At 33.6% G+C, this 25,729-nt stretch overlaps 3 protein-coding genes across 9 annotated transcripts; all 3 read right to left on the bottom strand.

Moving 5' to 3' along the window:
• Positions 1–2,400, bottom strand: LOC129315163 (uncharacterized). Its single transcript, XM_054958721.1, has one exon. The coding sequence runs from the start codon at positions 2,097–2,099 to the stop codon at positions 249–251; it is 1,851 nt and encodes a 616-aa protein (XP_054814696.1). The 5' UTR covers positions 2,100–2,400; the 3' UTR covers positions 1–248.
• Positions 2,401–5,104: 2,704 nt separating this feature from the next.
• On the bottom strand, positions 5,105–15,074 carry LOC129315541 (uncharacterized). 5 transcript variants are annotated; one of them, XM_054959321.1, is made up of 8 exons: positions 14,521–15,074; positions 13,358–13,585; positions 13,010–13,083; positions 12,693–12,858; positions 11,743–11,862; positions 11,510–11,618; positions 5,822–5,889; positions 5,372–5,539 (listed from the first exon to the last, which is right to left on the bottom strand). In XM_054959321.1, the coding sequence occupies exons 1-8, from the start codon at positions 14,737–14,739 to the stop codon at positions 5,519–5,521; spliced, it is 1,005 nt and encodes a 334-aa protein (XP_054815296.1). In that variant the 5' UTR covers positions 14,740–15,074; the 3' UTR covers positions 5,372–5,518. The 5 variants fall into 5 exon arrangements, 4 of the variants coding, with proteins under 4 accessions (XP_054815293.1, XP_054815295.1, XP_054815297.1 ...); XR_008594523.1 differs by having other exon boundaries at positions 5,511–5,539; positions 5,822–5,908; positions 14,521–15,073; XM_054959318.1 differs by lacking the exon at positions 5,822–5,889 and having other exon boundaries at positions 5,105–5,539; positions 14,521–15,065.
• A 797-nt stretch (positions 15,075–15,871) lies between these two features.
• Positions 15,872–20,020, bottom strand: LOC129315084 (uncharacterized). 3 transcript variants are annotated; one of them, XM_054958606.1, is made up of 9 exons: positions 19,877–20,020; positions 19,701–19,776; positions 19,528–19,606; positions 18,553–18,634; positions 18,011–18,119; positions 17,086–17,174; positions 16,923–16,987; positions 16,723–16,801; positions 15,872–16,396 (listed from the first exon to the last, which is right to left on the bottom strand). In XM_054958606.1, exons 1-9 carry the CDS (start codon positions 19,943–19,945, stop codon positions 16,226–16,228), a joined length of 819 nt encoding a protein of 272 aa, XP_054814581.1. In that variant the 5' UTR covers positions 19,946–20,020; the 3' UTR covers positions 15,872–16,225. The 3 variants fall into 3 exon arrangements, with proteins under 3 accessions (XP_054814581.1, XP_054814582.1, XP_054814583.1); XM_054958607.1 differs by having other exon boundaries at positions 16,262–16,396; positions 16,653–16,801; XM_054958608.1 differs by having other exon boundaries at positions 16,277–16,396; positions 16,691–16,801.
• Positions 20,021–25,729: the final 5,709 nt, after the last annotated feature.

The raw sequence follows: 25,729 nt of genomic DNA, 5'->3' as shown, positions 1-25,729 counted from the left end.
TATCTACAATTAGGGTAAATTACTATTAACTCCTCCAAAGGATTGAGGCTTGAACGCAAAACTTTATGACCAAGTTACAGAGCCAAAGCGAGTACAAGGCTACAGTGAATAATTTCTGAAACTATTCTAGAAAAAGCTAAACTGGCAAGACCACTACTACATAGGACTAACTAAAATTACCCGCGCAGCTCTTACAATGTACGATGATTATTTTAGAAATTAAAAAGTAAATAAATAAAATTTTGAGGTCAGAAACCAACCCCAGCCTCGCCGATCCGGAGCGTAGCCGCTGGATGGTTTGGCTCCAGCTTCCTGTTTTTCCAGAAACAAGCCTCTGGCGCGAGGATAGCCGATGACCTCATCGGCTCCGAGTTACAGCGCGTGAGAACTAACGGCTCGCATGCATTGGATTCCCCGAGCTTCTGCTCTATCATGGTCGCCATCGACATTCCCGCCGCCGGAGCCGGAAATGAACAAGACGACCTCGGCGGCAGCGGCGGTTTAGAGTCGACGCTGATTCTCTTACTGGGCTCGTCACCGCTGTCCTTTTTCTTCACAGGTTTCTCGGGATGCCATCGGATGAAGTCCGTATTGCTGACCCAAGTCTCCCTCGAAACCTCCATGGACAACTTCGGCTCACACATCATCAAAAGCAAGCACTCCGGCAAACCAGAGCTGCTTCCCCTCTTTGGTTCTGATTGGTTTACTCGCTCCTTTGTCTCCACAACCACCTTTTGTTCTGGGAGTTTTGAGTAATCAAGGACGGGTCTGTCTCGGGTCGCTGTCTCCTTGTCTTCCCGAAGGCTCTCTGTAGTGTCTTTCTCATCCTCCACAGTGGTTTTTGTTGAAATTTGAGCCATAATTGCTGGGGAGGAAGCACGTTCTGCATCTTTTTGTTCAATGTGGCCTTCTTTCTCGTTCAGTTCTTCTTCACCGTCTTGGAGCATATTGGGCTGAACATCTTCAACTTCTAGCTTTTCGAGATCAACTTGACCTTCATGCGAAGGCACACAGAACAAGGTTTCACTTTGCAGATTACAGTTCACTCTTCCATCCTCTGCCTTTTCTTCTAGGATTTCTCTACTGCCACGTTCGAAACCCTTCATTACTGTGGCTTCTATTTCTGCATCTGGGATTAGATGATCTCCACAAGCATTATCCTCTCTTATTTGGGTTGGAATTTCAATATGTCTCTGCACTTCATCTTCTACTTCTCCATCTTCATCACCATTACCCTCTCTTTCTTCATATTTCTGAGCCGGTGACTCCCAAAACCGATTAGCCAGAGCTGCCATCTTCACAGGATCAGATCTGCACCTCATCAACAATAGAGCATTCTTTGGCGGAATGCATACACTCACCCTTGCCTTCCCTTCTTCTCCTACAAAATCATCTTGCTTCTCCGCCTCGATATCAATATCTTCTAGCACACGTCTTCTCTGGCTCCCCTCTAACCTATCCGTTCTATCTTTCTCTCCTTCTTCTAAAGCCGCCAGCCATCCTGCAAATGCAGCCCCACGTCCGGATCCCCCTGTCCCTCCTCCTACTTTATTCTCTTCATCTTTCTCAATTGATTTACAAGACCAACAAGGAAAGAAGCAATTGTTGAACTCAGCTCCAAATCCCCTCAGAGCTTCACAAATTGTGAGAGGAAGATGAACCCACCTCTGATTTTGATGAGGCAAACACTCCTGTCGCAGATTCTGGTGATTCTGATACTCAAAATTCTGGCTTTTTTGTCCGCTGAGATTTGGGTTTGCTTCTTTTCTTCTCATGGATCTTGTCTTAATCTTCTTTCCCTGTCTTCTGGTTTTCACCCTCACCTGCCCAATGCACGTTACCTTGGGGGAAGAAGGCTCTGGATTCTCAAAGGCACCGCCTTTTTTCTTGGCCGCTGTTGGGAACATTGGAGAAGCTTGTCCGCTTCTGATGCTCCTATTACTTCTAAGCTTCCTGCTCAAGGAAGAGGATAAAGAAATCTGAGATGGTTCTCTATTGCCCCTGCTGCTGCCTGGGCTAAGAATACACTTGGAAGAGAACTTCATGGTCTTGGATGAAGAAGAGAAATGAGAACTGAAACAACTGAAGAAAAGCTTCATTCATGGGATCTCTTTCCTGTCCATTTCATTTCTTTCAACAAATTCCACTGGAGAGGGCATTGACCGGAGAATGATTTTGGGGATCATAAGCACGTCTAATATGCAAAAAGGCTGCCATTCAAATTTGAAAAGAGATTTTGAATGAAAAAAGATCTTTACTTGGGGGCCTTTCTTTGCAGAGAGAGGTACTGCAGGTTGCAGTTTGCAGGGCACATGAGAGAGAGAGAGAGAGAGAGAGAGAGAGAGAGAGAGAGAGGTTGCTTGTCTTTAGCAAAATGTAACTCACTAGCTGTCCTAGGGTCTGGCAGCTGTTTATCAATGACCATCAATAATAATAATAATAATAATAAAACCTTTTTCAAATTCTCAACGATGAAAGACTTGTCATAAATAGCTCAAAATTAAAGGACAGAATTTTTTTTTTTAAAATATATTCTTGCGATCGTTTGCAGGGGAATGGGCTGGGAGCCAAGGTGGCGTGGAAAGCGAAGCTTGAGCGGGTGAGAAGAAGAGAAAGAAGGTGAATAAATATGAAAGTATCCAAGAAGCAATAGGCAAATTAGGCAGAAAAAGAGTGGCTACGTTGAAATTGATAGCAGGCGAGGCAAATATCTAAAAAGAAAAAAAAAAAGAATTACATCCTAATCTCACATAAATAAAATTAATTATTATAAAATTTATTAATAATTAAATTAAAAAAATTAATAATATAATCAGTTGTTAAGAAATTAACAATACAATTAATTGTTAATTTTTTTAATGTAATTATCACTGAATTTTATAATAATTAATTTTTTATATAAAATTTTAATATAATTCTCCCTAAACGAAGCTTGAGAGGGTGAGAAGAGAAAGAAGGTGAATAAATATGAAAGTATCTGAGAAGCATTTGGCAAATTAGGCAGGAAAAGATTGGCTACGTTGAAATTAATAGCAGGCGAGGCAAATATCTTAAAAGACAAAAAAGAGAGAATTACATTCTGACCTCACATAAACAAAATTAATTATTATAAAATTTATTAACAATTAAATTAAAGAAATTAACAACATAATCAGTTGTTAAGAAATTAACAACACAATCAACAACTTTACTAAACCTTATAATAATTAATTTTTTTATAAAATTTTAATATAATTCTCCCTAAAAGAATTATAGATAGATTTCACATAAAAAAATTCATTATGAAGAGTCTCTTTAAATTTTACGAAATTCTCTCAAATTTTAAATTTTAAATTTTATGCAATTGACTATTGCTTAATTGTCAAGTTGTAAATGTATAGAATTTGAGACTTAAAGATGCTTTGCAAATTTTATAAGATTTATTGATAATAAAATTTTTTATGGTAGTTGTCCCAATATCTTACAAGTTTATGATCAATCAGACCGCGCGGCAAACAGATACAGTAAAAGGAACTTAAACATAATTGTGAAATTTAAAATCTTTACAAAGGGCTTGAAATTTTTCATTCAAATTAAGAAAAATCACTATGTTGCTTTATTTATTCGAAAAAAATTAATTTTAAATTATATCCTCACCAATTAATGAATATAAACATTATTATAAAAATGCAATCAATAAAAATATAACAGAAACTATGTTATTTGTATAAATTCTTCCTGTTTTTCAAATTTCAAGAATATTATTAAAATTTAAAAATATAATATTTTTTCAGATATTTTATAATTGGGACCCCTCTTTATTTATATATTTTTCCCTGTGAGCTCTGCTATTCTAGATTTTTGACCTAAATTAATTTGATCAATATTTTATTTTATTTTTATTCTTAAAAAAGAACTATTAGAGTATTTTATTTTTAATATAAATATTATCTTAAATTTTATAATTTTTTTGATAAAATAAAATTTTACTCACTCTGTAAGATATTTTTTAAAAATTAAATGTTAAAAATATAAAATATTTTTAATTTTTTAAGTGTAATCATTATCTTATAAAAGTACCCTTATTGAATAAATTATATTATATTTATTTTAAAATAAACCTCTTAAATAAAAATAAATATAAAAAATAAGAGTAATTTAAAAATAAATAATTATTTCATTGGTATGTACTCTTTTTGTTTAAAAATATAAATTATTTTTTAAGAAGTTGAATGTTAAAAAATTTAAGATATTTTTAATCTTTCGAAGTATAATTATTATTTTTTTAAAATTTTTTTTATTGATAATAATTTATATTTATTATAAAATATTTAATAAAAATAAATATAAAAAGATAAAATTAATTTAAAAATAAATAATTATTTTATTAAGAATGAAATTTAATTAAAATTTGTTTAATGTTTTTAAACGGAGGGAGAAAAATCTAATTAAAAATGCCCCTCCCTTCCAACCCAGAGATTATCATTTAGAACGCAGGAGTGAAAGTGTAAAACTTTCTTGAGAAATGACAGCTTGACTTGACCCAACATCGGTATCACAAGCAGACAAAAAGTGCTTTGCGGACATCAATTCTTGAAAAGATTATTATGTAATTGGCAATATTATAATTTGAGGTAATAATTCTATACTCAACATAAGGCAGCCTCCCTTCCACTCAAGACGATCCTGTCCATTCTTTGAAAATTTATTAATATTTAATTTAAATAGATTCATTTCTTTCCATCACGTGAGAGCGAATACCTTGTCACTTTGATTTCGTCAGTGCCAATGGTGTTTGCACTGTTAAGTCTCTACGCTGGTTTTCAAAACTACACTTATATTTGTCCATTCAAAAAGGAAAAACTATACTTGCATTTGCATGAACACTTTCTATTAATTCAAGCGTCAAATAGGCGGGAAAAGGGTGCCTTCCAAGACAAATGTTGCTTAACTCTAGCACTTAAGGTTGATATACAGCTTGCTAATGATTCAGCTATGTTCTCTTTAATTAACAATGTAAGAACATGGCTAATGAAAGGGAGCGCATCTGGCACATGCCATTATTCCACAGCATTTTTAAGTTGATGCAAAAAAGGATATAAAGAAAAAAGAAGTCAGCGTCACATAGCTTTCTCAACCAACATACAGATTTATGATTGGATATTATGAATCAGATTTACAAAACTTCCACTTCCTATCCTACAGACAGAACCGGGAAAAACTAATAAGATATTCCCTATCACGTGACCAAAAGGCACTATCCATTTAACAAAAAAATAAAATAAAATGAACAACTTTTTTGGAAGGGAACAGTAAAAGAATGGGGGAAAAAAAGAGGAGGATCCGGGTTTGAAGCAACGCTCATGATGTTGAGGACGTCAACTAAGTTCTAACACTACTTTACCAGGAATGATCTTCTTGTCTTTTGCCACGTGAGCATCTTTCACTTGTGTGATGGGAAAAGTTTTATCCACAGGTATCTTCAGCCTCCCAGCGTCACATAGCTTCCGGATCTCAATTAAACCTTCAAAGTCCGCTCTCATATATGTCCATGAATATTCTGAATCCCAAAAAATGAAATTGGCTTTACACAATAATGATATTTAAAAAATTGTACAGCACTTCACAGCATGAGTTGTCATAGCAAGGAAATCACAACGTTGTCATCAATTCATAGATTTTCCTGGCAATTTACAACCCAGGAGGGGGTAAAAAGATGCAGCTTGGTTCTTATTCATAGCTTTTGAAGGCAACAAAATACAGAACCAAGAAATCATAAAGCACAGAAATATTGGTGAGATTTGTAGTGAGGGCAACTACTACACATTAAAACAACAATCACCTGCAAACTAGAAATAAACACGTTTCTTCTCTTCTTTATTTGCAGTTTTGGCTCCTTCAAGTAACAACCTTCAATAAAGCTTGAAATCTATGTCGCAACTTAAATCATTAATAGACTTATGAAATCTGTAAACGAATTATGTGGACAACAAACAAACATCTGAAATCTATAAAAGAACTTGGATACCAAAAAAGGTGTAGATCAAGTTTCAACTTTTCAAATGTTGACACAAATTCTTTCATAGATGGTGATAACAAAATTTTGCTTGAAAGGCAGTCATTCATTACAATTTTTCACAGCAGTACCATATCATTGAACATCTCTTTTTTATTTTCCCTCAGGATCATGTCACCAGTAACCTTTGGATGTCTGTACATGACTAGATGATGGTAGTTAAGTTATGTCTAGATTAGTTCCTCATCTTGTAATTTTAAAAGTTCTTGTCTCTCTCCCCCTCTTTTTTTTTCTTTTCCTTTTTTTTTAGTTGGACCAGAAAAAAATTGTCTATCATGGCTTGTCCAGTGTAAAAATTTGTGCCAAAGATACTAAACGAATCTGAATGTAAACAGAATTTCTATTTTTTCCATTCAGAAGGTTGCTTTTCAAAATTGGTTTTTCAATGCTCTGAATTTCTGCCTCACTACTTCATTTCCAAATATTGAGTAGGGGCAAAGGGAAGATTTCAGGTACTTGGTTTTCCTTTGAAAATATTAGGCACAAATATTACATCTGTCAGCACAATAAATCATGATTTTCTCCTTGTGCATATGTGACATTCTGAATCAAGAATTCCTCAATGATTCTCATTCATGAAGGAGCTGTACACATGTATACAAAATACAAGGATTTCCTAAAACAGAAATAAAATAAAATAAAATATTAACTCCCATGATCTAATCATATCCCAATATCTAAGGAGTAAATCTCTCTTAGGTAAATACATTTAATATTAGTTTGACTATTCTCACTCTCTCCCTCAAGTTGGATCATAGATACTGATCATGTCCAACTTACTTATATAACCTTTGAAAGCATGTTTATGTAATCCCTTAGTCAACACATCTGCCGGTTGAAGATTTGTTGGTAGAAAGGCTAGGAATGTGATTCCATCTTCCACCTTCTCTCTGATAAAGTGCCCATCTATTTCCACATGCTTGGACCTTTCATGTTGGATGGGATTCAAGGCCATGCTTATGGAAGCCTTATTATCACAGTATAGTTTTAGTGGTAAATCCAATTGGAGATGGATCTCTTCCAAGATCCTCTTCAACCATAGTTTTTCCATTATGCCTTGAGCGAGTGCCCTTAACTCCAATTCAACACTAGTTTTGGAGACCACCTTTTGCTTCTAAGTCTTCCAAGTAATGATGTTTCCCCACACAAATGAGCAATAACCAGAAGTAAATCTCCTATCTGAGTGATGTCCACCCCAATCTGCATTTGTATGAACTTCTATAGTTTTTCATTCATGCTTTTAGAACAACAAGCCTCTTCTGAGAGTGCCCTTTAAATACCTTAGAATCCTATATGCCACTTCCATGTATTTTTTCCTTTGGTTCACACATATATTGACTAGTTACACTCACAGCAAATACCAAGTCAAGTCTTGTGTGTGAGAGGTAAATGAGTTTCCCAACAAGTCTCTAATATCTATCTTTATCAATTGGTTTCTCTTTCTCCTTATCAGTGTCATCCTCTTCCTCAGAATTTTCCTCCTTTCTTGGGCTTCTGCTTCTTTAGAACTACAATAGGGGTTTCAGCTGATTTACACCCCAACATACCTGTCTCTTTAAAAGATCAAATGCATACTTTCTTTGGTTTAAATAAATACCCCGCTTTGATCTTGCAACTTCCATTCTCAAGAAGTACTTCGTCCTTGACCTTAAATTCCCTTCCCAGAGTGGCTTTTAGTCTTGTTCATTATGATCACCAGAGATAATTATATCTCAACATATACAATAAGGATACACCTCTTACCTCCTGCTGCTTTAACAAATATAGTATGATCCAATAGTCCCTGTTTGTAGCCCTGTAATTTTAAGACCTTTGAGAATCTATCAAACCAAGCTCTTGGGGACTACTTCAGACAGCATAATGATTTCTTTAGTTTGCATACTTAGTCACCCCTCCCTTCATCAAAACCAGGAGGAAGAGCCATATAGATTTCTTCTTTTAATTCCCCATTTAGGAAGGCATTTTTTATGTCCAGTTGGTGTAATGGCCATTTAAGATTGGCTGCTACAGACAACAGTACCCTAATAGTGTTCAATTTTGCCACTGGTGCAAAGGTTTCCTGATAATCGATGCCATAAATTTGTGTGAATCCTCTTGCCACTAATTGGACCTTTAATTTAGGGTAAATACCCATTTGCAACTCACTAGTCTCTTGTTCCTTGGCTTTTGCACAATCTCCCATGTCTCAATTTCTTCTAATGCTTTCATTTCCTTTAACACAGCCTCTCTCTATCCTGTTGTTTTTAGAGCTTCATAGATGTTTTTAGGAGTACTAACATCATCAACATTTGCAATAAAAGCTCAGTAATTTAGAGACAAAGCTTCATACGATAGGTATTTTTGAATAGAATGCTGTGTACATGATCGAGGTTTCTTTCTAAGAGCAATTGGCAATTCCAAGTCATCTTCTGAAATCTTCCTTATATCCAAGTTTTCATTAATATTCTCATCTTCTTCAAGTATGTCTCCCCCAAAATCTTCCACCAATTCAAATTTTGGCACTACCTTAGGCATGAGGGCTTTTCCACAATGTTTCATCTTCTGTGTGCAAACTTTGATCTCTTTCCCTTTAGGACCTGTGTTCTCATCTCCCCTTAAACTTGCATTTTCTTTTGCTTCTGGTATAAAAGAGATAGACATGAGCTCAAGAGAAGTGATGTTAGGGTGGTGGTCATGGTCAAGAGAATCTACAGGAGAATACTCATGGTCACAATCAAGGGTTGACTCAAATTCACTCCAGTTCTTCCCTTGAATTGAAGGAGAGGGATAACAAGATTAATGCTCAGAAAAAGTAACATCATGACTAATAAATAGACGTTTAGAAGAAGGATCAAACCACTTATAGCCTTTTTGAGACAAGGAGTAACCAAGAAACACACATTTGACAGCTTGAGGCTCAAGTATGGAAGATGAATGAAGGTGAACAAATGCAGAGCACCCAAAATTTTTCAAAGGAACAGCTGTCCCAAGCTGAGTAAGATAGTGCATTTGACGAAGGCAATCAAGAGGGGTAGAGTAGGATAATATTTTACTGGGCATGCGATTAATGAGGTAAGCAGCAGTAAGAATGGCATCCCCCAAAAAGTATTTAGGAACATTTGTGGTGAAAAGAAGGGCACGAGCAACTTCAAGTAAGTGTCTATTCTTTCATTCAACCACACCAATTTGTTGGGAATTGTTAGCACAAGAAGTTTTATGAACAATGCCCTTGGACTTAAGGAAGTCACCCAAAGATTTGTTAACATATTCAGTGCCATTATCAGTTTGGAGGATTTTAATGGACGTGTGAAGTGGATATAATATCATAGTGTAGAATTCAATAAAAATAGATATTACGTCAGACTTATCTTTCAGTAAATATACCCAACATACATGGTTATGATCATCCATGAATATAACAAACCATTTAGCGTGAGTTCGATTAGGAAAATGTGAAGGACCCCACACATCACTATGAACAATAGAGAAAGGTTGAGAGGGTTTGTACTCAGAGGGTGGAAAAGAAGAACAATGGTGTTTGAGAGGATAGTAATACTGCCCTTTCTGGCAATAGATGAAGAGGTGCCATTATTAGTGTCAGTTTTCTCACGCCCACTACATGGGAAATATGATATAAATAATATGGAATCCACAATCATGTGATCCAAGGCCCCAGAATCAACAATCCATCTAGACTTAGTGGAACAAATATTGAATGCATAATAAGAATTACCTTACTTAGCTACTGAAGTATTATGAGAAGGGGAAGGCGACTGTCCAAATTGTAAGGACTGAAGCATGTCTATAAGTTTATTCAATTGGTCTTAATCAATAGCAGGCAATAGACTTGATTTTTTTGGTAGATCAGAGGCAAATTGGTAACCACGAGATTTACCTTTATAAGGTTTCCAGTTAGGAGGTTTCCCATGAAGGTCCCAATACTTGTCTTTTGAGTGGCCCATCTTTTTACAATGGTCACATATAATCTTCCCCTTTGCATCCTTTTGTCCCCAATCAAAGTACTTGCTCACTAAAGAAGAAGATTGAAATTGAGGAGGAACGGTAGAAGGAGCAGATAACATCACCTTGCAACGAGATGCTTCTCAATGAACTTCAACAAATTCATCACAAGTAGATGGTAAAGGAGAGCAAGCTAATATACGACTATGAACATCATCCAAGGATTGATGAAGACCAGCCAAGAACTGAAAAACTCGCTCATCTTCAACGCGGCGCTTGTACCTTACTGCATCAATGGCACATGACCACTCCTCTTCAGTGTTGGGATTAATTTCTTGCCAAACAGTAACCAACTCCAACCAAAATTCAATTAACTCCCAATCTTCTTGTTTAATCTGCCAACTTCGTGTCTTAAGGTCATAGAGTCAAGCACCGTCTTCACCATTTGAATATGACTCCTTAACTGCTTCCCATATATCTTGTGCTATTGGAAGAAACATGAAGGAGCGCCGAATTTGTGGTGTCATAGCATTGATTAGCAATGAAGCCACCATAGAGTTTTCAGTCTCCCACTTCTCAATAGCTTCGAGTCTAACGCGTCTAGAGCGTGGCCAGTGACAAAACTTAGCTTGCCTTTTCCTCCGATAGCAAGTTGAATTGCTTGGGCCCATTCACGATAGTTACAGCCATTAAACTTGTCTGAGACGAGAAGAAAAGAAGACCCTTCGGCAAAACTTAACCCTTAAGGAGTTCTGCCATGTGGGTGTAGAATTGAGTCACTATCTGCGCCAGAACTAAAGCCTATAGCTAAAGGCTAACACAGGCATGAGTGCAACTCTAGAGACAAGTGCACGTATGATTCTGGACAGCAAGAAGCATCGCCTTTGAGCGACTCTAAACTGGGTCGTGACCGTGAGATTGAGGTCATGAGTGGCTCTGGAACGTGCGACTCCCCTTCGTGTGCCTCTAGAACGTGTGACGTCGACCTTGTGTTGCTCTAGGAAGAAGCACTGATTCAACGTGACGTTGACCAGAGACAAGAAGAGCCAAACAGAGGTCGTGCGAGTTCTATGTGGATGAATTGCTGATTAGAAAGGAAGAACAAGAGGCTTATGAGTCGTTTGAGTTCAGCTCTAGTGTTGGGTCACCATCCAGGTTAGGTCGTGCCTGGCTCTAATACCATGTGACATTCTGAATCAAGAATTCCTCAATGATTCTCATTCACAAAGGAGCTGTACATATATATACAAAATAGAAGGATTTCCTAAAACAGAAATCAAATCAAATCAAATATTAATTCCCATGATCTAATCATATCCCAATATCTACGGAGTAAATCTCTCTAAGATAAACACATTTAATATTAGTTTGACTATTCTCACAACATACTTCTAAAGCCTAGGGCAGAAAAAAATCTTACAGAGAAACTTATGTTACTTCATTTTATCAGATAAAGGTAAATTTCATATACTTTAATGTCAATGCAAAAAATCATGTCAGACTGCCATCTCTTACCTATTCCATGAGAGTATCGGTATTTAATCTGTTTTTTCAACTCAGCACCTTTAGCCAAAGGAAGCCCAATAGCCAATCCATAATTATCTGCCAATGATGCTGCCTCACCCTTCAAGCAAAGATAAGAGAATTAAGGGACAGATGTGGCTATTTAAAAAAGAAAACAAATGAAAGTTAATTTTTTAACGTGATGGATCAAGATGGGAATAGCATGAGACAATGTTATCCATTACCTGAAGAGTCATGTAGTGCCCGCCTCTCTTCAGAAAGTTTATGCCATATCTTTCTGTCTCTGGTACACCAATAGTATCCAAAACAACATCAAACTTGCCCCTTATAGCCAATTCAACATCCTGTTGATGAAGACAAGTTTTTTTAAAAAAAGGGGGGAGAGCAAGACATTTTTAGCTCTCTTATTTGTGGTACTATGTAGTATTTACATCTTCACTGCTTTACAGACCTATGCATTAACCATTTAATAGATTCCCGAATCATAAGAATAAAAATAATTGAAAGAATAAACAACTACTCTGCACAAGAAAACTGCAAGCTACCACCAATATTATCCTTTTTTTTCACGAGTAACTACTAACAAAGGGAAGTTTATAGATTTTTCCATCTACAATTTTGTTCCGAGAATTCCAAAAAAGCAACAGTATTTGTGTATTAAATATGATTATATAATTCAGGGTTATAAATGAAATTAGATAATTTAAACAGAAAAAGAATCGGATGTTTTACATAATTAAACCCCCATTTTTCTATTCCACCCATTTCTCTCCACAATTATTTCATTGTAATCCCATGTTCAATTATATTTTACTGTTTCTGTAAAAATGTAATGTTTCAATTTTTTCAGTATGTGCCCTGCTCTCAAATATCTATGAGCTTGACAAAACACTTTCATCGTCTCTAATTAAGGTCAGTCATTAGCTACATTCGTCAAAGGCCAGAGTCCAGTTGTCTCTACATTCATGATCCCTCTGTTAATCCCCCTTTCTTGTCGTAAGTTTTTATTTTCATCTCTAATTAAGGTCAAGCATTTATGTTAAGTTTGTTCATTGTCTTTCATGAGTTGTAACCTTGTTTTGGGGAAAAAAATAATCTTCAATAATATTGTCTATGTCAAGAAGATCAAGGTATCTGAACTAATGGCTAGAAACAAGATATAAAGCAGATTTACCACCACCTCAGCAACATAGTCCACAGCCTGCTCAGCACCAGCTTTTAGCATTCGATCAACACTTTCACGTCCACAAGTAGTTGCAACATGGCAACCAGCAGCAACTGCAAGCTGAATTGCAGAAAACCCAACTGCTCCTCCACCACCCACCACTAATATCCTTTGTCTATTGAGAATTTAAAAAAAATAATTAAAAAAAGAGGTGACATCAGTTCAACAAAAGAATTTGAAACAAATCTACAACTGAAAAGAACATTATTTTAACCAACAATTTTTTTTTCCAATACAAAAACATGATCTCACTAATATAAACATACCCTTCACTTATCCTGGCAGTACTTTTAAGAGCACGCCAAGCTGTCAATGCAGCAAACGGAATGGCACTTGCTTCCTACAAGATCAATAAATCATGCATATACTCAAGGGTCCAAAGTAAACAAGAGGAGGGGGAGGGAATCTGTAACTGCTTGTTGAATGTCAAAAGCTCTAACAATTCTATATAAGATATGATGGTGATACCAAATAACAAAGACCTGCCTTAGCAAATATTATGTGTCTTTGAGACTGACAAAAAAAAAATGACGAGCAGAAGACCATCAAGATGAGAGAAGTAAATAAGTAGCCACTCTTGTACAAAGTACAAACTGAGAAAGGAATCTGCATACCACGTGTGAAAGAGAACTTGGTTTTGCTGTAACCTCATTCTCCGGGAGAATTGCATAGTCAGTGTAGGTTCCCCTTATGGCTGTTGGATGCAATGCACCAAAAACCTCTTGTCCTACAACCAATGATCGCACTGAAGCTCCAATAGCTGCAACTTCACCACTGACATCACGACCCAAAATGATTGGTAAAAGTGGTTCAAAGATAGATCGTCCATAACCTGATCGCATCTGAAAGAAATAAATTTCTGAATGCTTATTCCAATATATAAACATACACACGCAATCCTGCACAACTGAAGATAACTTTTTATCAATTTTACGGGCTATAGATTTGCTAGAGAATAATTAAATTCAACATAAAAAACTCAAAGTCACATATAATAAACAAATTTTGTTTTTGTTTCCTCACACTTGAATGACATTAGCACCCAGAAATAGACAGTTCCAAATATTATTTTGATTTTTCTCTTGCCGATAAATTTGTCCATAGTTGACCTAATGTCCCTCCCATATTGTATGTTTTTAAAAATAATGTTCAGATATAAAGTTACCTTGTAATTTTAAAATGAAATTACCATCTTAGAAAGAAACTAAGATAAACATTTTCCAATACAACCTGGTTATACCCTATGTACGCAGTATTGCATGTTTTTAAAAATAATGTTCGGATATAAAGTTACCTTGTAATTTTAAACTGAAATTACCATCTTAGAAAGAAACTAAGAGAAACATTTTCCAATACAACCTGGTTATACCTTACGCACGCAGTAGTCTTATTAGGTTTAACAGTGCATCAAAATCCATGTTCTGAAGAACCCAGTTTAGTAGATGACCAAACATTTGCTCCACATATTAAAGGGGGCTTTACAATGATGAGGAATTAAAGAAACAACCAACCTTTTTATTACATTCCTCTAAATTAGTTTCTTTGAAGCAACTAGAAACTTTGTACGAACCAGACAAGTGAACAAAGCTCAGCATCAATACAAGGGAATAAATAAAACAACCAAGTGATTGCGCATCAAACTATGTGCAAATTCTCTCCCTTACATCCAAAATAACCAAGCTCTAACACCCTTCTCAACTTACACCAACTAATTAATCAGCAACCATTTTCACCACATTAAACAGGGTGAAGAAGAGGTGAAATCAATATAACTCACTCGAGTATCTAAGGGATTGATAGAGACAGCTCGAGAGCGGACGAGGACCTCATTGGGTTTGAGATCAGGGACAGGGACATCGGAGTGAACCTGAAGCACCTCAGGACCGCCGAACCGCGGCAAAAGCACGGCTCGACAGCTGTTAACGTAGGACCTCAAGACGACCTTGTAAACTGAACAGAGCAATCGGCGATGAATTGAAATTCGCATCATCTCCATAATTGTTGCCACTCTTGGGATCCAAATGTCAAATTCAGAGCATTAGAATGAGAAATAGTGGTCTCTCGTGTAGGGCTTTGGCTCAGTCATGTCACGTGTACATCATGCGAGAGATTGAGAAAGAGAGAGACAAGGGGGAACGTGTCTGTGTTTTAGTCCGCACACAAAAATAAAACGAAGACTCGAAGAGAGAGAGTGTGTGAACCTAGAGAGATGGTTTCGTTACGTTGCGTTTAAATGTCCAGAAAATCAGAGTTGATGGCGCCGTTTCCGTTGGGCTTTGCAGGATGCTGGTAAGAGAACCTGATCCTGCAGGACTGGAGGACGTGTCCGTCGGAGGTTTACGATTTTTACTTTTTAGCATCCTTTCTTTCTCTTTTTCTTTTTTCTTTTTTCTCTTTTCTTTTTTCTTTTCATACACTTACTCATTATTCATGACAAAAATCGAGATTATTGATTAAACTAGCTCAACTTCTCACCAAGCCACGTGCTCGTCCGTTTTTTAACATCCTTTCTATTAAAGTAACTATTAATCTTATAAGTACTAAAAAATTTGCCAATTTAATCTTTAGTTTTTAAATTCGTTTAGTAATAAAAACTCATCAGATACTACTTTTCTAAATAAAAAATCTATATTATACTAACGGGAGAAATGGCAAGTCGTTAATATTATCTGAAAATAAAATAAATTTTCAATTTTACACTTATTTAAATAAAAATGTTTGAAATTCGATTACATTCTCATGGTTAAAAAAAATAGAATGGAAGTAATATTAAAAAAATATAATTAAAACATCAGTAAGTGTCCTATGTTAAAGACTAAATAATCTTTTTAAAAACGCTTTATAATAGAGATCATATTCATAAGGAATATATAGCTACTCTTTCAATCATGCTATTGCGCCAAACCGACAGTATCTAGATTATCAATTGACTTGAATTCCCAATAAACCAGATCCCATCAAAACAAATGCAATCACATTAGCTTTGAGTAATTTTCTTTCCCTTTTTTTTTTCGTAGGGGAACAGAATGGAGAGTTAGAGACTGAGGTAGTTATAGCATGGAAGCCATTCCGATTCATTATGTTAGGCGGTTATGACAAGTTAACAGCTAGTTAGATTGTTAAGTCTGTTGCAACCAATAATTAGAGCGTTAAGCCCTATATAATGTACCGAGCCATATGAGAATACAAGTTCAGATTCTTTCATCAATCATCATCTCATTTTCTCTCTGTAGTCCGAAACTTAACACAAAAATAGTGAGAGAGAAAGAGAGATGGGGAGGGGGGCTTAGAAGCTATCCATCAATTTTCTTGAGGTTACAATAAAACAATACCATGGTAATTCTGCCATCAACTGCGTCTTTCCTTCCTACAATTTCTAATTTCTAATAAATCAATTTTAAGTAGCCAGTACAATAACAATTGGAAGTTTGAAATGGAGGTCCCTGACCAGAAAATTTTGCAAGCGTAAGGGGTAGCCAATGCTATGATGCAACTCCCGCAGCATTCCCATCCAAAGAAACTTGCTTCTTGTGCTTCTTCTTCGGCCTCCGTTTCTTCTGCTTCTGTTTAATTCGAACTTGATCTTTCACACTCTTCTCCCACTCTTTTCTATTCCTTTGATAAAGCAGCATAGCAGCACGAGCATCTTCTATCTGAAACAGTATGAATGCAGTCCAAAAGTTAAAACATCACTTTTAATCGTTTAGCTGAGTTTTCCCCTAACGGTATGTAGTTTCACAAACATGGAGACACTCAAGAATTTAACTCAATAAGTATACTATCAGCCACTTTGTATTTCTTAAAGTCAGCGAGGCTTTCTGGCCTGAGGACAAGTTCTATGTGTTATCATTAAATTCTTCAATAAAAACCTGACATGTGAAATTTGTTTACAGTTTAACATTACATTACATGATTAGGCTATTCAAAAAATTTCCTCCACATGTTACTTTAACTTAGTCACGGAAGTTGATGGACTAACAGGGCAGTGTTCCCCAGTTTGGATCTTAGCACCAAGATGTTCTGCAGCAAGATGTCGAAGTGCTCTTTTACTATGCGATCTGCGTGAACCAGAATCACAAATTTGTTAGATGGCAATGGGGGAGGAATCGAAATATGAATGGCCAAAAAATAAAAATTAAAACACGCACACACGCAGACTAAGAAGCAGTAAAACCGCACTTTAGAAATGGTTGGTACTCAGACGTATCCCGAATATCCTTCTTGGTATGACTTAATAATAATGCCTGCCAGATACAATCTAATAGTTAACATAACTTATCCTGATATGAAATGAAATCAAGGGAAGGGCGGTGAGGAAGAAAAAACACACCAAAATGCTTACCTTAAGATCATTGTGCAGGGCATGTCCCACAAGGATCCTGTCTTTGATTAACTCTGCTACTTTCTTCTGAACGGCCCAAAAATCCTTTGCTGCAATTCATATTATTAGCATATACCTTTCCTCATCAGTGTCAAGAACACAGTGTCCCCCACTCATTGATCAGATCCAATCAAAGAAAAGATCCAACAAAATCTTAATCCTTCAAGTATCAAGCATGGAGCTGCTCTTAAAAATTGAGTTCTGCAAGGTTGAATTAACTTTTTTATATTATTAGTACAGGCAATAGTTTCTTTTTTTCTTTGGCCACCATGAAAGGCAATAGCCCCTACGCAACTGATGTTCGGACTAAATTATGCAAATTCAATTTACATTTGAAGCTATTGGAGCGGAATACCATTGTGCTTGGATTGTAGCATTTTGCAATTTCTTTATTTTATCTAGCAAGCTAGCTCAGCAGTGAGCCACTGGAGAGCAATGAAACCAAGGTCAAGAATATAGGAGATTCAAAAAGTTCATGTATAATGTCTATTTTTATCAGGGAAAGTATCATAACATCCCCAAAGGTCAAAACTCAAAGTTCAGAGATCACTTTTTTCTTCAAGACTGGTGACAAAAGATGCGCGTGATTCTTCAATTATAATCCATTGACCATGAAAAAGTATCTTATGGTGTCACTATTTCCTGACTTCATTTGTTATGCAGCCAATTATTGGAGTGCAGATTGTGAGTACTTTCGAGGAAATTCAAACTTAAGGACTACATAAAAGAACAGTGGTTCCAGTACTAAAAGTTTATAAAATCGCCCTGAATCATAGCTTTTGAACCTCAATACTTGAACATTAGGTGTGAACCATCTCGTTCCTGCATTTTCTTGACTCCAAGTATCAACTATATTTTAAGTGGTGGGAAAGAAGAAAAAGCCAACCTTTTCTCAAGTCCCGAGGTCTTATACCACTAATTTTGGTGCGAAAGTCAACAATACGCTCCACTGGTCGAACAAATTCATCATAAATAACATTTCCCCACCTATTAACCTGACATGAAAGAAATAGTATCAGAAATCAGTAACAGAACTAGGTGAGTTGTCAGTTTCAAGCCAAAAGCATTAACTTCACACTACAAGCCAACTCGCAAGGTTGATGCTTGATGGCATTTCTTCATAAAATTTGACACCATAGGACCAGACGCATAAGATTTCATTTGATAACAAACACTAGTTAATATTCAAACCAATAATGTTACAAAGGAAAAGAAGAAATTAACTAACTGACAATTTAAGCAGAAGTCCTCACCTAATAGTAAATAAAAATTTATTGAAATAACATAAATCCATAATTGATTAATTACTTGACTAAACCAAACAATCTGTGTCATGATAAAAAGTCACCAATGCCAAGTAATTTGGGATAAAACATAATTTTACATATGTAAAGACTATCACAAGATGGGTGGGAAAAATTTTAATACCAGTGTTACTCTTCCAAGAGCACTTCTGTTTCCTTGACCAACACCAACCATTTCACAGTCCATGGCTACTGCATCGGTCAGACTGCCAAATGGTTAATAAGTTAAGGGACAGTGCTTCCAAACAAGAGTAGAATGCTTCATAACAGGGTAAAAATAAAAAATTTACAAACATACAAGAACATGTTTAGTTAGAGCACGAGACAACAATAGACCAATAATGGCAGTCTTAACACACACACCAAAGAAAAAAAAAAAACGGTGAACATGCAGCTTAAATTTATAGATTTCGTTTATGTTAGTGTGCCATCACATGTCCACCAAACATGAACTATCTTAATTCAAAGGAATTCTGCAACACGTCCCCAAAAGGATCATTGAATCAGATATCATTTAAATTGACGACAACAATCTTCAATCCCAAAATCTACGTCCCAGTAGAATTGCATGAATAAAGTTATGAGGCCCACAGTAAGCATTCGATTCTTCCCGTCCAACCTTGTCTAAAGCCAGACTTTCCTTCAGATATCTTACAGTCATATTGGATAATCTCCTCATGTTATCTTAAAGTTAAATAAAGTTCTTTGAGGCTTCTGCTCCATCATCTAATTTCTATCACACGTTAATTTCTTTTTTTTTTAAATAAGAATTAAAAAAAAGATTTTACAATAGTAGATTTTACAGATAAATGAACTAATGAAGTCAATCTTCTCAATAAGCAAAGCATGAGTAATTCAATAAAGGTTTTGAAGTGATACGTAACATGAAAGAATGATGCATCTAATTTGATATTTTTAGCAGCTTATAAGAATGAAAAAGAAAATACAATCAATTTCCAGAATCAAAATATTAAATCAACATTAACAAATGATATGACTTTTTTCTGCTACAAACAAATGAGATAACTTTAATGGCTAAAAATATTTAACGGCAGACGAAGAAATAATGTGGTCAAGCAGCAAAAATAAGAAGAACCACCTGGAATCATCATTTACAGGAGTAAGAGGATTGATCTGACAATCATTGGACTCTGCATCTTGTCTCTCCTTCCGCTTCCCTGTCAAAGCAAGAAAGCAAAACCTCTCAGCTTAATCCATTAGCGCTGCAGTAGTCAATATGGACTAACAGAAGGGTGGGAAGGCATATATTACCCAATATTGAGTTTGGGGTCTCAGTTTCTGAGTTTTTGAAGGGTCTTGAAGCATCAGAGCCACGAATTTTGAGCTTCTGCATTACATAAACACGAATAAGTGAAAGGTATCCATTGAAAGACAATCAAGAGATCATGCGTGCGTATGCTTGGAATATAGAAGGTTAGGAAAAGTACCTGTTGGAGTTGAATCCAGTTGGGATTGAGCTGCGCGGGTTTCGGTTTCTTCCTTAGTTCACCACCCATCTGCTTCGAGTCCAAAGTCAGGGTTCAGACTGGCAGACTTCCGCAAGAGCGAAGGAGCTATCAACAGCCACGACGACGTCGTTTTACATAGTTTGAGCTTTAAATAAATTGGCTGGCAAGGGAAAAAACTTAAATAAATCAAGCTAAAATCTGCAAAACCGAAAACTCCACTGTATGATAGTTGTGTGTCAATCCCCAATCTTTAAAATTTTAAAATTAATTTTTCTAATTTTTATTTTTTTAAAAAACCACTTACCATTAATAATTATATTATCTTATTAACAAATTTTGCTGCATCAAATTTATGAGATAGTACTTGACATAAAAAAATATTTTAATTATTTTTAACATAACTTGTAAAAGAATCACATATCAATAAAAATTTATCTTTTAAAGCAAAACAACTATGCACTACTAACAATAAAAAAACAGATCAATTTTTTTTTTAAATCATTGTTAGCTACACAAGTTGTTAGATGTCTTTTTTTAATATAATATGACAATTTTCAATAGTAAAATAAATAAAAAAATAACAGTAGAGAATCTGTGGCAAAAAAGACAAAAAAAATAAAAATGTTAATTTTAAATTTTTAAAAAAGAGGGAAGTTTTGTTCAACTACCTCAACGTTCAGAAAAATGTTGTATATTTTAATCAATAAATTACATGTATTAGAATAAATTATTAATATTAATTAAATATCATATTTATAAGTAACTGTTAAAGCAAATCCATACAAAAGATAGGGTAAAATACTTCGATATCGAGATTTCATATGGTCCACCTCTTATATGTGCAGGATGTTTTTAAGCTCTAATTTAATCTAATTTTATTTATTTTTTTCATAATTTATGTCGCCTTGTATAAACAGAATTTAGCCTCTTTTATAATTCACCTTCGTCACATAAACCTCTTTTTTTATTTTTATTTTTTTTAAATATGCATATCTTCTCTTGCCCAAATGTAAATCCACCAATAACTCATTAAATTTAAGTTTTTTATTTTTAATCAAATATCAACCCTTAATAAATAAAATAGTTACTTATTTTTAAACTAAGCTAATCATTTCATATTTACCTATATATAATATGGTGTTTTACTCTAAAATAAATATAAAGTAATTTATTTAACAAGAATATTTTTGAAAAAAAGACAATACTTACATCTTAAAAGATTAAAAATACCTTATATTTTTTAACATATAACTTCTTAAAAAATATCTTATATTTTTAATAGAGAGAGCACTTCTATGTTAAAGAATGTGAATTTAAAAAATAGAAAGTTTTAAAATATATCAAAAATATCACTATATTATATATTTTTAAAACATATACTCCTTCCATTTAAAAATATAAAGTATTTTTAACTTAATCTCATCTCCCAATAAAATAGTTGCCTACTTTTTAGCTAACACTATCTTTTCATATTTATCCTTATTAAATACCCTACGATAAATATAAAGTCATTATTAATAAAAAAAATTTAAAAAATGACAATAATTACACCTAAAAGACTAAAAATATTTTATATTTTTTAACATCTAACTCCTCTTACATTTTTAAACGAAGGAAGTGGTTATTTAAAAATGTTAGAAAAAATATAATTTTGAGTTCTTACACTTTATTCATATTTTTATTATAGGTCCTTGTACCTTTTTGGGGTATTTTAGATCCTTGTATTTTAATTTTTTGATATTCTAAATCCCTTCAAAATCTTTACACTTTATTCATTTAAGGATTTAGAATACTAAAAAATAAAAATATAGCCAAAAAAAATTACAAAGACATATAATTAAATACGAGCAAAGTGTAGGGATTTAAAATTATGTTTTCTCAAATTATTAAAAAAGAAATGGTTAAGAGAGAGTAGGCCACTAAACGGTCAAGGTTAATTAATAATTTTAATTTCAAAATATAAAATTAAACTAATAAAAAAAATTTAAAAATTTTAGCAGAATATTTTAAATTGTATTACAAATTGGATTGCATTTTAGGTTTTAAAAATATAATATAAGAAATGCCTCTGTAATTTTGATAAAAATTAGTAGAGATCGATATATCTCATACACCAAATAGATATATTTACTATGCAAAAATATTATAATATATCAGCGTCAATTATTTTTATTTTTTGGAGCAAAAATATCAGCATCGAATTGAATCGATAAAATTAAAAATACGATATTCCGTATTTTCAACTTCACGTTCTGGCCCCAAAAAAAAAAAACCAAAAACTTGCCTTTTTGTCAAGTCGCAAACTATATTTATCTAGTTAATTTTTAAATTCAATACAATCGTTTATGAAAAAAAAATTCATGTCAAATTATAAAAAAATTTAACCAGTAATAATATCCAAACATAAATAGCTTAATTTAAATTTAAATTTAAACTTATTTAATTCAGATAAGCAAGTTTCTAAAATTATTTAATAAAATCAGTAACTAATAAATATGACTGGAAAATTTTTTTGGACCAGATATAAAACTAGATCCAGTTTTAAATCTCACCCGTCATCGGGCTTGATCTTCTTGTTCATCCCTGATTAGATTTTTTTTATTTTGAATATCCCCCATTGGATATATTACTAAGTGAGTACACGTGAGCATATTGATTTATTTTTATTTCCGAATTTAAAGTTAATTTTAGCTGACAACTGAATGCAATTTTTTTTTTATAACTAAATGCAATTTTAACCATGACAAGGGTTTGGATAAAAACATATACTCTGGACCACGACGAAAATCCCTGATTTGACATATCGGTTTATTCACACACACGTGTGTGTGTGTGTGTATCCCTTAGCACGGAGGCTAAAGGATCCAAAGTCTTTTGCAGAAGAATCATTATCGTTTTGCCTTGACAGTGGCCTGAGTTCTCTGGGAATAGTAACGGACGGTGCTGTTGAAGGCAATGAGATTAGGAGTCCAATTTCAAATACGTTGTCGTTGTTGCTTGAGGAAGAAGAAGGAGGCAGAGAAGTTGCGAGGAAGCCAGAGAGTGAAACGTCAGGGACAATAACAGAATCTGCATCGGTGTCTCTGAATAATGTTGATAAAAAGAGAGATTGGTCTCCCAAAGATGATGGCACTCAAATGGGTCTCCAAGATAATTCCAGGGAACAAGTTGATGCCTATATTTCACATGTTTTGTATGTCACTCCCACTTAAAGGAGATTACCGGTGTTCACTCTCATAGCTTGATCTTGCCCCTCAGCCCATTTCACATTTTGAGTTGTGTTTTAAAGTTTATTAATTTTTTCCCTTTTTTTATGATTTTTTAACTGAACATTCAAGTACTATGTGAGCTTAATTATTTAAAGATCATGTGAACTTTTATGTTAGGTGTCATCATAGCTAGTTCTTATATGTTTACAAGCAATATTTAAAAACTTGAATGGTTGGAGGTGGAAAAAATTGTTTGATTCAACCATTTAATCTGTTATAATAGTTGACCTACGCTAGCTCCCAAATGACTCAAGGTTTTGAAAACTCAACAAGATAAAAAAAAAAAAAAAACAGTTTGATTGTTTTGAATTGTCTTGTTTCTTTTTACTATTATTTTAGTGATAAAAATTTTTATTCAATTTAAAAATAAGAATGTGTTTGTTTCAAAATGTTGAGTGCATAATTTTTCTATATCAATGAAAATGAAAAGAAAATTGAAAAATCATTTACTTTTTAAAAAATAACAAGATAAATAGAAAGATATACCTATGAAGAAATAGGAAAAATTAAAATTTAATATGTTTTGACTAAACAAATCTAAATATGGAATAATATCTTCAATGGTTTTAATGTTATTATTTTTGAGGCTAAAATATATAAAACCCCACCTAAACTTTAAAACAGTTACATATAACCCCCTTCATCTTTAGAAGTTTAAACTTAACTCCCCCAGTCTTTAATTTTATTTTTTAAAACCCCCTATTATTAATTATATTTTTTTATGAGGATTAAAATGTCATTCAACTAAAAAATATTATTAAACAAAAATATTATATTTTATTACTATTTATAAATTTTTTTTATATTTCTTGGATAGTTGAAACATTGATAACAAAAAAAATATTATTATCACTATATAAAATTTTAAATATTTATGTTTATATTAGTTTTATCCATATCTTTTGTTATCAATGGTGCATGATTTTATTGTTTTGAAAAAATAAATTTTTATTTATATTTCATGTTAGATTAATGTAATGCACATGGCTAAAATATTTAAAATTTTAAATATTATCATGTTAAATTAATTTATCTTATAATACTAGAAAATTATGCACTATTGATAACAAACAAATATAAAAAAACACAAAATTAAATATTTAAAATTTTATATAGTGATAATAACATTTTTTTTGACTATTATTAATGCCTCAACTATATAAAAAACATAAAAAATTTATTATAAATAGTTATACAATATAATATTTTTATTTGATAATATTTTATAGTTGAATGACATGTTAACCCTCATAAAAAATAATATAATTAATAATAAGGGATTTTGTAAAATAAAATTAAAGGTTAAGGAGTTAATTTTAAACTTTTAAAAGTAAGAAGGTCATATGCAACTGTTTCAAAATTCAAAAAGATTTTATGTATTTTAGCCTATTTTTATAAGAATACATAGTGTTTCTATAAAATAAAAAAATAATTATTGATAACAATAAAAGGATCCGCTGTTTCCTTTGGCCAAATAAATAAATAAAAGGTTCTGTATTTATTATAAAATATTGTTTAATTTAGTGTTTGGAGAAAAAATTAAAAGTACCCCTTATCCAATTCGATGACTAAAATCTAAATTAAGCACTAATTTTAAAACGAGTTGAAGAGTAAAAATATTTTGAGACTTTTTTTTAATGTTTAATATTTAAAACTTATTTTTAAATCATTTTATCTCAAAACTTTAAAACATGAGCAACTTCATTCTATCCTTTGTGTGACCGTTTGTTTGATTTTAGTTATCAAATGATAGCCACCTCACTTTTAAAAAAGTTAAAAAAAAAATAGAGCCGAGAGTTCGTGAAGGAGGCTTGAGAAAGATCACCTACTCTAATCTTCCACAAACCTCTCGCATCAATGTTCTCTTATTCTTCTCTTTCTTCCTTAGTGGAACCACCTCTTCAATCCTCTTGCTTTTGTGATTCAAATCATGCTTGTGCAATTCAATCCTCTTGCCTCTTCTCTTTGTTCTTCATATAAACCTCCCACATCAACACCACTAATGAAAAACCCACTCGGATCAAGCTCCTCATTCCTCGCCTTTGTGATTCAAACCAACTCATCACCATAACTATTAATTTCCTCACTCTTATGGATTTTCATTCACAAGTTTTGTAAAGAAGGGTTTCGCTCTTAAGGGTCTAAAGGTTTTAAGGGCTACAACAGGTGCCTAATTGCAATTTTATTTTTTTTAATAGAAGGTGACAAAAAATCCATGCAAATAAATAGTTTAAGTCATATCAACGTATAAAAATTTTTACAATTAAAAAGCAAGTTATCAAAAATTTAAACATTTAAATTATTAAAAAAAGGTTTAATGAGTCAATCAATCTGTGCATTACCTAATTATAATTTGAAAGAGTGCATATATCATGGACTATTGAAGTAGGCTCGGATAAACAAAGATGAGGTCAAAAGAGAGAAGCCAAAAAAATGACTGGTTAGAGACTAGCTACTTGGATTTTTTTAAAAAAATAAAATGGCCTAGGGTTTGCACCAACAAATAAAGAGTTACCCTAAAAAGAAGAGTTTAGGGAAAAAAAATGAGAGAAGAAAAATTATC

Source organism: Prosopis cineraria, unplaced genomic scaffold (assembly GCF_029017545.1).
Source record: "Prosopis cineraria cultivar Desert tree isolate PC_DT_omini unplaced genomic scaffold, ASM2901754v1 PC7, whole genome shotgun sequence".
NCBI lineage: Eukaryota > Viridiplantae > Streptophyta > Magnoliopsida > Fabales > Fabaceae > Prosopis > Prosopis cineraria.
This window is presented reverse-complemented; position numbering and strand designations above follow the sequence as displayed.

Bases quoted from the DNA above. Each gene is read 5' to 3' on its own strand.
- LOC129315541 (XM_054959318.1), bottom strand. From the start codon at position 14,739: ATGGAGATGATGCGAATTTCAATTCATCGCCGATTGCTCTGTTCAGTT. The intron at 12,859-13,009 runs GTATGTTTATAT...AATTCTCAATAG, and splicing joins ACTGCCAGGATAAGTGAAGG to ACAAAGGATATTAGTGGTGG. The intron at 11,863-12,692 runs GTAAATCTGCTT...CTTCATCAACAG, and splicing joins ACTATGTTGCTGAGGTGGTG to GATGTTGAATTGGCTATAAG.
- LOC129315163 (XM_054958721.1), bottom strand. From the start codon at position 2,099: ATGAAGCTTTTCTTCAGTTGTTTCAGTTCTCATTTCTCTTCTTCATCC.
- LOC129315084 (XM_054958606.1), bottom strand. From the start codon at position 19,945: ATGGGTGGTGAACTAAGGAAGAAACCGAAACCCGCGCAGCTCAATCCC. The intron at 18,635-19,527 runs GTGGTTCTTCTT...ACCATTTGGCAG, and splicing joins CCTGTAAATGATGATTCCAG to TCTGACCGATGCAGTAGCCA. The intron at 17,175-18,010 runs GTTGGCTTTTTC...TATGAATTGCAG, and splicing joins ACCTCGGGACTTGAGAAAAG to CAAAGGATTTTTGGGCCGTT.